General features: G+C 54.5%; 1 protein-coding gene across 1 annotated transcript in view; it reads left to right on the top strand.

Moving 5' to 3' along the window:
* Positions 1-6,466: 6,466 nt before the first annotated feature.
* The window catches only part of SSU72 (SSU72 homolog, RNA polymerase II CTD phosphatase), a 16,488-nt gene continuing 11,212 nt past the window's right edge, over positions 6,467-11,742 (top strand). The window contains exon 1 of the mRNA XM_011377304.2: positions 6,467-6,633. Within this exon, the coding sequence (XP_011375606.1) occupies positions 6,599-6,633 (35 nt within the window). The 5' untranslated portion in view covers positions 6,467-6,598. The remainder of the gene's footprint in view (positions 6,634-11,742) is intronic.

The raw sequence follows: 11,742 nt of genomic DNA, 5'->3' as shown, positions 1-11,742 counted from the left end.
ACGTGCCTCGCTGCTTTTATCAGCCCAGCCGTGACTCCCTGAGTAACGGAAATTAGAATTCCTCCAGCCTCTAGTTTGTTTGTTTGTGTTTGTTTGTTTATTTATTTATTTTTTAATTTTTTTATTGAAGCTGGAAGTGTCCACGACCTGCTAAATTATGAGTTTCGTTCTTCCTAGCATCTACCACACTGTCACAGTATTCCTTAGTGCCATTTTTTGGTAGAGCGCGATGTGCTTTGAACCTAAGAAACTGATGTACAGTTGTTTTTAAACCCAAACTTTTAAACTGTAAAGTTACTTTAGAATTAGAAATGTGCTAGAATTACTGTGCTGGGTTAGATCCCCAAACTGCATTTATGTGTTCAGTCACTGAAAGTTTGGTAAATTTAAGCAAAAGAATGCAAAGTTCACGCCCCTGGAAAATTACTCAAGGAAAATAAAATGTGACATCTTCGGCGAGAAGAACAGTTGATGCGGAGACCCCCGTCTGCCGGTTCTGGATGGTGAGCCTTTGTTTGAGCTCTTCCGCTGTACCTGTGCCACGGAGTCGGGACGGAGTCTCCCCAGAGGAAAGCCTGAGTTACCTGTAGACTGTTAATGAAATCGATTTCAGGTACGCGTGTCTGACTCCCTGAGACAGCCACTACGACATGACAAGTCCTCGTTCAGAGTGGCCGGAGCCAGCACGGCGTTGAGTCTCCTGTGTAAAGGGGGAGGGGGGTGCAGAAGAGCCCCTCGGAATGATCACTGAGTAGGAATTTTGTGTGCTTTCACCTGTTTTACTACCTTTCAAATTGACTCGTCAAAAGAACGGACTCAGAATGAGGGCAAAGGAACCAGGTTCAGGGTAACGTGTTATTGACATCTTCTGAGTGTGAAGTTATTTTGGACGTGAATCTTTAATTTCTAAAATCTTTACGTTGGGTGTTTTTCTTAAAATAGTAGTGTTTGCTTGTTGCAAAAAATTCTCACTGTAGAAAATACAAGGGAGATGAAGAAGATAAGGTCATTTTTCGGTGTCTACATACCCACACTTAAGGGAGACCAAAATAACCTTGTTTTCTCTCTTCACGTGACGTTGTGGATATAGTTTGATTTCAGTATTTTCTACTGCTTTCATTTCAATGTGTTGAATTTGAATACATCTGTTCATACTGAGTAGTGGCCAGGACTGTGAAGCTGGCCAGTCCAGAGGAACTCTGTGCAGTGCTGAATTTGGTACCCAGTCTCTTGTCGATAGATGTTTGGGCTTTTTATTTTTCAGTCTTACAATACCAACATCTTTGTGTCATATAAACGTCTTTGCTCGCTCCTCTTGTATTTCCTTGGCATAAATTCCTAGGGGTGAAATTACCAAGTCAAAGGTAGGCACGTTTTACATTTCATACATTTTGGCCAATCTGCCTTCCAGAAAATACCTATTTTTAGAATTCCCATTTCCTCAAAATCTGGGTGTTATTTTTATTTTTTCATGTTAGGGCAAAAAATAGATCTTTAGTTTTAAAATTGCAGTTGAGATTGAACAACTTTTATGTCATTTTCACTTTTGAGAAATTATTTGTGGCTTTTTTTATTTGGCTTTTTTACACAGCTTAAAAGCATCTTTAAAAACTGTATGCCAGGGAGAGGCTTGGTTAGTACTTGAATGGAAGACTACGTAGGAATTCCAGGTGCTGTAGGCGTAAAAAAATGATAATAAAAAGTGTGCAATCGTTTTCTGTTACAGCTAGGAGAGCTCATAAAAGTCGGCTCTAGAGACTTAGGCCTTAAAGCCGATGTCTGTGGAAAGTGTAGGAAATGGTGTGATAAGTGAAAAAGTAGGAAAACTGGGCAGTTTGGTTACAAGCACAAAAACTATGCATAGGAAAACTTCTAAAAAACATGCAAAGGAATGCAGTTAGTTGAACATGTCCAGTAGATAATCAGTGAAGCCCTATTGAAAATCGGCTCGCATTGTCTTTTTCTGACAGGTCAAATACAAGTGGTAATAAATGTTGGCCCTTCCTATAGCTGGGCATAACGTTCCCTGGGGTGATGATGAGACTAAATTGTTTCAAATATCAGTCCTAGGGGGCTTTAGGTTTTAGGGGCGTGGGAAGACTGTTGTGTTTCCACAGAATCTCCTATTCTTTGTACTCCGTGGATTAAGAGTCCCCAGTGGAGCCAGTTAGTTTATTTTTTTGTTCCAAACTGTCTCCTAGATGCTAAGGGGCATGTTGATTTTTGGAAGCTACATTTTTAATAGTAGCAATTGAAAACAGTTTCTAGAGACAGTTTTATAAAGCGGTGGACTGCATTCTCAGTCTGTTTCCAGCCGCAGCTCGCTGGGCGGTGCGGTTCTGGGAGCAGGTGTGTGAGAAGCAGGACCGAGTCCCTCTCTTGAGCTCCTATGTACCGAGTGCTTTCCACACCCCACCCCTGGGGGTGGCTGGAGGGAGGGAGAGTCTGTTTGAATGTGACTTTTGAGACAGAACTAGTAACAGTCCAGCTAAAATGTCCTTCCCTGCATTAGGACCGTCCCCAGCCGCTTAAAGAGAGGACAGGGGGCGCCCAGAGCAGGCTCGGCCGGTGAGCGGCCTGTCCGTGCTTCGCACTGTTTAGTGTTGGTCCTGGAAGGGAGCACGCTGATCGGTCGTTGTGCTCCCGGGTTGTCCGAAGGCCCGGATGTGGGGGGCCTGCTCCGTGCTGTGTGAAAGGGAGGCCCGCGGGGGCGCACAGAGCAAGGGGGCCGGTAAGAAGCCAGGGTTGAAGAACAGTGGGCCTGGAGGAGGGACATGTAAGCAGGGCACTGCCTGGGCAACTGGCACATTTGTCACCAAGTCGACACACAGATCTCGTGCTTGGAAGCCGCTGGGTTTCATTTTTGGCCTTCTGGGAGGATAAGAATAAAATGCTAGAAAACGCTCATCGAAGTATGTTTAGGCCCCTCGCTCTGCGAGTGAGAACGTCAGCTCTGTCGGAACGCGCATCTTCTCAGTCTTGGCCACAGTGAAGTCCCAGGCGGGCGCTTGGTCGTGGTAGCTCTCGGGCATTCGGCTTGTGTCTGAGCGTGAGGTCACCGCAGAGGTAGTCATGGGGCCGAGGAGCAGAGAGGGGTCGGCCTGCGGTGAAGGTGACCTCATGGGCTGTCGTCCCTACAGAAGGGCAGCGATGGGTCTCGGGTTTCAGTCTTAGCCAAAATAATGTTTTAAGTTATGTCAGTAATCACACCATAAGAAAAAAAAAAGGCCATTTTCTTAAGAACCTTTGGGTGTTCATTTTAGCATCGTTATTTTGCCTTTAGTCATCGGGTGACAGTGGACAGACAGTTTTGCGTCCCCGCGTTCCACCATCTCTTCGGTAGGCTCTCAGGCCGGGTTTTGGATGCTCAGGAAGACATCTGATAAGTACTTGCCTGGGAGGTTAGTTTAACGTACAAAACAGTTGGCCCTGGAGACAAAGCCTTTTGGTTGTCAGGATATTTTTATAGCGCTCAGTTCTTTTCTGTAAGAAACAAATTGTCATACTGCACTGTTGTCACCGCACAAGATGGGCTGTTATGTCAGTTGCACCAGCTCAGAAGAAACAGCGCTTCTGTTGCTAATTAGCCTTTTTGCCACTTGCGAACATTCTGTTGGGGGAGGAACAACCTGCATTTCATTTTATTTTTGAACTCCCTGGGCCAACAAACGTTTCCGAGAGTTGGGCGGGGCAGTGAGGAAGGGCGCAGGCAGCTTCTAGCGGGGACAGCTCCGCCAGTCAGTCCCACCTGGCCTTGTGGAAACCCAGCAGGTGATCCCCTTGGCAGCCTTGTCACAGGTCAGCCAGGTGGAGGGTTGGGCCATGTCATCTTCGGGATGAGTTACATGGGACCTTGCCAGGTGGCGACATCCAAGCCCTCAGACTCAGGTGGCTGCAGCAGGGTGGAAGGCGAGGACCCTGCCTGGGGCCTCCTGGGAGCCCTGTGGGCAGCTTCGAGGTGGCATGCCTGCCATCTCCCGCCTGAAACCCTCGGTCCTGTCCAGGGTCTCTGCACCCGTCACCTCCACTCCCAGCCCATGGCTTCTCCATCACTGCTTCCCACTGTCCTGTGTGCCGGGTGCTCTACTTGTTTTGTCCACCCGCCCCCACCCCATAGCACCTGAGGAGAGGGGGTTGGGTCGGTTTTGGTCACTGCTGTGTCCCCGGCCCGCGGTAAGCCCCGGGAAGTACTGTTGACTAACAGGGTGGCAAACCTGCCGCCAGCAGGAGCGGCGAGTGTGTCTCACTTCTGAACCTTCGGCCCCCAGAGACTTGATGGGTTCCTTTGCTGCCGTTGGCTAAATTAAGACCTAGTCGTTGGACGGTTCATTAATGTATTTCAAGAGTAGATGTGCGTGGGCCCATTTTAATTAATTTAAGAGTTGGGCTCATTTTCATCAATTCTTTAATTCTGGCTAAATACCTCAAAGGAATGACCAAAAGGAAATAACTGAGTTACGTGAAAATACTTATTTTTAAAAAGCGACGTGCGAACGGTGTCTGAGTGGATCTCACGCGCCCGCGCTGAGCTGGCTGCTTTCCCTCCTGTTGCCCACAGCGAGTTTTGGGACCCCTTTTGGAGCGGGCTTCTTGGGCGGCTGACGGATCAAGAAGAAAAGTGGCATCTGACACCAAAAGGCACCCTCGCTCGCCCACCCCCTTTCCTCTATGCAGAGATGCTGGGGTCGGCCCCAGACGCCGCCACGCCGCGAGGACCGCCGGGAAGCCAAACTTGCCCTCCGGCCTCCCATGCGTGTGCGTGTCCCCGCGGTGCGGTGTTCCGTGACAGTGCGCACAGCATTAGGTCTCAAACCCACGTGCGCACCGTGATCGAAAATACTTAATTGCTCAAAAATGCTGTCATCTGAGCCCGTTGGGGAATTGGCGCCAGACGTGGAGGCGGGTGGCCACAACCTTCAGTTGGTGATGTCTGCGTGGTGCAGGAAAACGAGGTGGCCTCACATTTGGTGGCTCGTTTGCGAGTTGGGCTCCCGCCACAAGGTGAGTCTTGCACCCTAGGGCCTGTGAAAGCTGCGGGCTCTGGGGACAGGCCTGGGTGCTTCCAGCATGCCTTGAGCAGCTGCTTTCACACTTCGGGGGTCGCCGCCTGTGCCGGGTGGACCGGCCAGACTCGTTAGTTCCGCATGAGTGCGCACCTTCAGTGCCCCCTGTCCCTCCGTAGTCACCGGCTGCCACCTTCCACTCCTGCGTGCCCGTCCTAGGCCAGGCTGCTCCCTCTGCAGGGAATGGGCCTCGGCTTGGCGTCCTGTCCAGAGAGCTGCTGGTGTTGCTGGCCCAGACCCAGTGCCCTCAGGGGATCCCAGGGCCAGGGTCCTCGTGTGGCACCTCCTCCCCTCTGTCCTGAACCTGTCCTTGCTGTAGGGGACTCGGCGCTTCACCCGTGCTGGTGTTGGGAGGGTCCCCATCCCTAAGAGAAGCTATTCGGGTTCACAGCCCCTAGGCCGCTCGCGAGGGTCTGAGGGGGGTGGGGAGCACTTGGCGCTGCGAGGGGGCGCATACTGGGGGCAGTCCAGGTGGAGTGGTGCTCAGCCCTGAGGCCAGCTGCCCCACTGCGTCCCATGTGATGTGCACCTCGCGTGGAGTCGGGCAGCAGGGCCTGCCTGTTGCCACCTGGACGACAGTTCCCTCCGCACTGGCGGAAGTGACAACTTTAGCAGAAAATGCCCCTCTCCCTGCATGTCACCTCGTCGCTCAGGGCTGGGGTCAGGGCTGGGGGAGGCGTGCTGCGTGGCCCGGCCCTGCGCCCCTGGTCACAGCACAGGCTGCTGCCGTCCGTCCTTGCGAGTCTCCCTTTAAAGATGGCGTTTCTTCTCATGGTGTAAGTTTTTGCTTGTGGGGCTACACTCACTTCTCCCCACGTGCCAGGAAACGCGTTTGGTCTGATGCCTCGTCCTCGACTTCTCAGGTGGCCAGACAGTACCCGCAGCTGTGGGCTGTGTGTCATCGGCCCTGGACACCGTCACGATGCTAACGGCTACGGGCACCTGGCTCTGGCTTCTTGGCGAGTCCTCCTCACGGGGTCCCGGGGAACCAGCCAGACAGGGTGTCCCGGGATGGGGCCTGCAGTCAAGTCTTTAGAAGTATCTTAGGGATCAGGAACTAGGGATCCTGTGAGCCTGAATGCGACACAGGCCGGGACCGTGACCGGGACGGTGTTCTGGGGGAGCTCTCCAGTCCCGCGCGTCCTCAGGCCCTTCGGGGCTCCTCGGAGCTGGGGCGACACTGCAGACCTATAGCCAATCCCGAAGGGACCCGTGTCTCCCCTTCTGACTGGTTGCAGCAGCTTTGCTGTGACAGACTGCAGGACTTTTTACATTTGTGAATAAAATAGTTTAAGGATTGAAAAACATGTTCTCGAATAGCAGCTGTTACCCATGTTGTCCATTTGCCATTTCATGTCCCTTATGTTCAGAATTCTGTGTCTTCTTTAATCTGACTGTGATCTTTCCTGTCCCTTGTGTCTTTCAGCAAACGGGGGTTCAGCGTCCGGTCCTTCGGAACAGGAACCCACGTGAAGCTTCCAGGACCAGCACCCGACAAGCCGAATGTTTACGATTTCAAAACCACATATGATCAGATGTACAATGACCTCCTTAGGAAAGACAAAGAACTGTATCCCAGGGGGCCACCCTTCTAAAGCCCCAGTGTGCTTGTCCCCGGCAGGCGCGCTGTGACGTGCTCGCCTGGCCTCTGCTCCGGGGCCTGTGCAGTGCGGACGCCATCGCAGTCGCGGGCTAAGTGTCTGCTCCCGGTGCTGTCGGGGCAGTGCGGGGTCGGAGCCGTTCAGGGCAGTGGGCGCGTAGGGCACGCAGACCCAGACGTGACATCCGTGTTGGCAGAGTCCAGGACGAGACTCTGACGTGACACTAAGCAGCTTAGATGAGGGAGCAGGACACAGTCGTTGCTTGTCCCACTGCAGGGCTGCCCACTGTCCTCTGCAGGTAGGTGTGTGCCTGCGGGGGGTGCGGGGGCGTGGGTGTGACTGACACGTAGGCCAGCTGCTGTGCACGCCTGGATGTCTCCGGAGGGCCTGATACAAGGGTCAGGAGGAGACACGACAGCCTGGTCTGCCTGGACTTGTGCGAGGGAAAGCAGATTTCTGTGAAGCGACACCAGTCGCATAGAGCTTGAGACACTCGGTCACTGTTCGGGCTCTGACCAGGACTCTGTGATCTCCCTGTGGTCCTTTGCAGTCCCCTGGGTTGCAGTGGGTGGCGGGGCGTCCCCAGGGTGGAGCCCAGGCATAGTCCAAGTGAGGACTCGCGCCAGATGTGAACTGCACCTGCGCACACGCCCATCCTAATAAACGGCGGAGGGTTCCTACACCTGTAGGCGAGTGCGTGAGCCGGCAGTGGCCCCGAATGTCATGCTAGCAGCTGTGAGCAGGGCCCTGCGGTCACTCTGTCCTGCCCTCCGGCGCTCTCTTCCCCTGGTGACCGGTGAAAAGTGGTCTGGAGGCATCAGGACAGAAACACAAGCATGTCCTGTCGCTGCCACAACTGGACATGGGAGTCTGCATCTGTGAGTGCGGGGCGCCCGTGATGTAGTGAGCCCAAGCTGGGACTTGTGGCCCCGGCGCCAGCCCTGGGCATTGCACACTCCTGGGCCCCTCTTTCTCAGCCCCAGAATCTGCTCCGGGAGGGGCGCCAGCTACATCTTGTCCTCAGGTGGGAGGATGTCTTCTGCTCTCATCCTCCGTCCAAGGAGGGGGCTGAGCGCTGGGCCCAGGGGCCGAGGGCACCCCGGGAAAGGCCCTCAGAGCTCCGCCAGTGCCCCGCCCTCCATTGCCTGTGCCGCTGAGCTTACCTGGGGACCTGTCTGGTTTTGAGGGTTACTCCTCAGCACCCCCGGTGGCCGCTAGTGCCCTGCACATGCCCCTTTGTCATCACAAATCAGGCCCTTGCACGTCGCAGCCCTGAGCAGGCTGACTGCAGACTCCGTGCAGAGGGATGTAGAGTCGGGGGACGGGGGGCGGTGCATGCGCTGAGGGTTCACACGAGCAGAGACCAACCTCAGAACCCAGGGTGTCTTCTATGGATGATGCAGGTACACGGTCTCCCCACAAAGTGTGTGTGCGCGTGCCCCTGGTCTGTCCTGGGCAAGGTGTGGTGCTTGGCTGGTTTTGCCCACTGTCGCTGGCAGTGCTTGCCTCCTGGGGACCCTGCGTGGGAAAGCCCCTCCCCTTTTGGCTGCCCCTCACGAGGCTCTGGGAAGGACACACCTGCTGGCCTATTGACTTCCCCTGGGCAGGATTTCTGTCTTCTGGGTGAGGGGCGAAGGGAGCAAAGAAGCCTTGAGCTTGTCCTCGGCTCAACCCAAGTATTGAGGAGACATCTCCAGGAGTCACTAGATGCAGGCAAGACACTGCAGGTGAGGGAGAGGAGTGGGGTCCGCGGGGGCGGGAACCCTGGTAGCATGAGGTGGGGGTGCTGCACAGGGGCAGGCATCGGCCACGGGGAGCCTGGTGTTTTACCTGTTCCCTCATTTGCTCATGATACGTGCAGCTGAGAGCTGAAAGCCCAGGTCTGTGACGGCCCCGGGGCTTCTGCAGAAGCGGCCATTGTTGTAACCTACAGTGGAAAGCTAGAAAAATAGGACATGACCCAGGGGTAAAAATGAGCAGTAAATGAATTGTCATGGGAGAGTGACGTGACGGTAGGAAAATGTTGCTTTATTGGGCAGGACTGAGCGTTGAGGCCACATGGCCTGGTGGCCAGGGACCAGGTTCTGGAGCTGGCCCATGGGCTCAGACTTGCTCTGCCATCTGCTCCGTGTAGCAGGCCTCGGTCTCCTGTGTGCTCCCCTTAGGGTGTGCCCTGGGAATGAGCTAGAACACGCCGAGCACTGAGGGGCTCGTCGGCATCAGCACAGCGTTGGATTCTTGGCTGTAAATGGCAGGTCTTGATTTTGGTTTTCTCTAGCGGGAGCAGGACTTGGGGACTGACAGACTCCTGCCTCCTGCCTATGGTGACATCTTTGTGGCCGAGTGCTGGTCTGCGGTCCTTGTAGAACCTGCTCTTGGGAACTCCAGAGGTCAATGGAGGTGGCGGGGAGGGGTATGGGCTTGGAAACCGTGTTAAACTAACACCAAACCAGCTGGCCCAGCTCGTGAACCTGGATTGGGTCAGTTAGCAGCGTACGGTAGCATTTGTCCTCTGGGAGCTAACAGTCCGGGACATCTGCCCTCTGCTCATGGATGGGAAGTGACGTCCGATTTCTCTTTCAGTGAGGCGACCTGCCCGTTTTGTAAAGAACAGTTTCATTGTGCAGTCCGTCCATTTAAAGCGCGCAGTTCCACGGGGTCTGGTGCCTTTCACGGGGTCGCGCCCCCATCACAGGTTTCAGAGCGTTTTCATCTCCCTGTCAGAAGCCATCACTGCCACTGCCCCCTTCTGTCTGGATTCGCCTCTTCTGGGTGTTCACGTGGATGGAGTCACAAATGTCTCGTGACGGCCATCTCACCCAACGTGCTGTCGAGGTTTGTGTCACAGTGCGTATGGAACTGGTCATTTTGGGGTGCACATTTTCCCTTTGACCTCGGTTTTTTTCTTCCCTCTGCCTCAGTCACTGAGTACAGTGGGGCTTAAGCTCGGGTCCCCATGCGGCATCGTGTGACATGGGTCCTGGTCCCTGGGCCAGGTGGGGCTTCGGCAGTCTGGCTTTGCACCAGAGCCAACGTCCGCACAGCTCCCTCCCAGGCTTCCCAGCGCCGACTGAGACGAGTCTGCGGCCGAGCCCTGGGCACCTCTGATGAAAGTTGTCATTGCCTTCTAAAGTGAGCATGGCCAGCCTGTGACCCTGGAGCGTGTCCCCGGCCAGGGAGGAGTGGGGGGCATGGCGGGAAGGGCAGCGAGGTCCGCCCAAGACTCTGGAGTTGGCTTTTGTGAGCTTAAGTTAGATGGCCGTTCAGCACCTTCAGCGGATACTTGATTTGTGAATTACAGAGCCGTTGGTCTTAGGCAGATGCTTCTCTTTAAACATAGTGCAGTTTTTAACGCTTGCGGCCAGCTGTCCCTACACGGGGATCGGAGGCGACGGCAGCTGACACGTTCCGGGGCCTGACTATTCACGTGCTTGGAGACAGCACACGAGCCAGTGTCCCCCACACTTTTCTCGTTTCTCTGTGGATCTTCTGTAATTACCTTTGGGGTTTCGGCTGTTTTCACGATTTCCATCCTCTCCGTTTCGTCTTTGAGGCCTTCAGCTGATTCACGTGCACCCCCACTACACTGTCCTCTCGTCTCGCGGTAAAAGGTGAACGTGAAAATGATCCCTGAGACTAATCCTCACGGCCTCCCGACCGTCCTGGGTGTGAGGTCAGTGGACACAGACACCTGAGAGGCGACCACCCTCTCTGAGGCACCATTGCTCTGTGACTAAGGCCAGTCGGCCTCTCCAGAAACTGCTCCGGGCCTCCTGGGGCCCGCGCGGGGGGCAGGGGGCCCTCTGCCCCCTGCTTTCTCCTGCTGCTTTCGTGCTGCTTTCGGGGGCGGAGACGGCGGCTCGGCCCCTGGGAGTTGCTCTTGCAGTTCCGGCCCAGCTCTGCCCCCGTCCTGGCGGGCTCACCTCGCCATCCCTGGTCGCCGTCCAGCCTTTGCCCGCCTGTACCCTGCACTTGACACTCAGGCCTTCGCTCACCTCTGCCACATTTGACCCCATCTCGCTTCACCCTAGTCAGCAGCTATGTTTTTATTTATTTTATTTAAAAAATTATTTTATTTTTTAGGTGAGTCAACCCTTGGTTGACCTCACAGCTTGCAAGGACCTCATCATCATACAAGCCCTCATTTTTTTATTTTTTAAATTTTTTATGCCTACAGCACCTGGTCTTCCTAGGTGGTCTCCCACCCAAATACTAACCAGGCCCGACCCTGCTTGTGTTTTTAGTGTTTGAAGACAGTGTTTGTCTATTTAACAAATGAATGTGTTCCCAAGCCAGACACTGACTCCCAGAGAAACTGCGATCTGACTTTGGCCATATTTAACCTTTCAGGCATTAGAAAAGCACCTATGCCTCAAGTGTAAATTGTGGCTTAAGCTGTTCAGATAACGCTAGAATGGTACCTGCTGTGCCTGCTCAGCTCGCCTGATAAGATGCCACGGGCTGAGCAGAGCCGACTGGCCGAGCTAGTTGCCAGGGGTCACTCGCAGGTCTGGACATAATGGAGCTGCACTGGCTGTGCCCACCCAGCCCTAGGGGCCACCTGTCCCTCCAGCTGAGATGCTGGAGCTGGGTATGTTGGAAGTGGGTCTTGCTGGTTCTTTCACTTTGCCCGAAGACGAGGCTGGTGCGAGGCCATGCAGACCTAGCTGGAGCTCCTGGCGCAGCCTGGATCAGGGTGACAGGTCCGGCCGAGTGGTTCACTTGGGTCTCCAGTTCTTGCTCGTGCAGCCTGTGCACTTTGCAAAAACTGCTTTGATTAGCAAAGTGAGTTTGAATTTACCTCTTAATGTAAAGAAGTACTAGGTCAAAAGCTTTCATTGGAGCGGCTCAGAGTGGCTCGAGGATCCTAGCTGTCCCAACAGCCATTTCAGAGGCTGCCAGGACTGAAGCTGTTTGCCTTTCTCTCTCCCCTGAGTGTGCGGGGGCTCACCCGGAGGCTCCCGCCGCCGGTGCCAGTCCTGACGGCTCGTGGCCTGTGTCTGTGTTCTCACGACGACCTACATACAGCAGCCCCAAGACTGCCCTCCCGAGCCGCCTGCCGACTGTCCGCAGCCCTC

This window comes from Pteropus vampyrus, unplaced genomic scaffold (assembly GCF_000151845.1).
Source record: "Pteropus vampyrus isolate Shadow unplaced genomic scaffold, Pvam_2.0 Scaffold309, whole genome shotgun sequence".
NCBI classification, from domain to species: Eukaryota; Metazoa; Chordata; class Mammalia; order Chiroptera; family Pteropodidae; genus Pteropus; species Pteropus vampyrus.
Note: the sequence above shows the minus strand (reverse complement) of the source record. Positions and strands in the feature narration are given on the sequence as shown.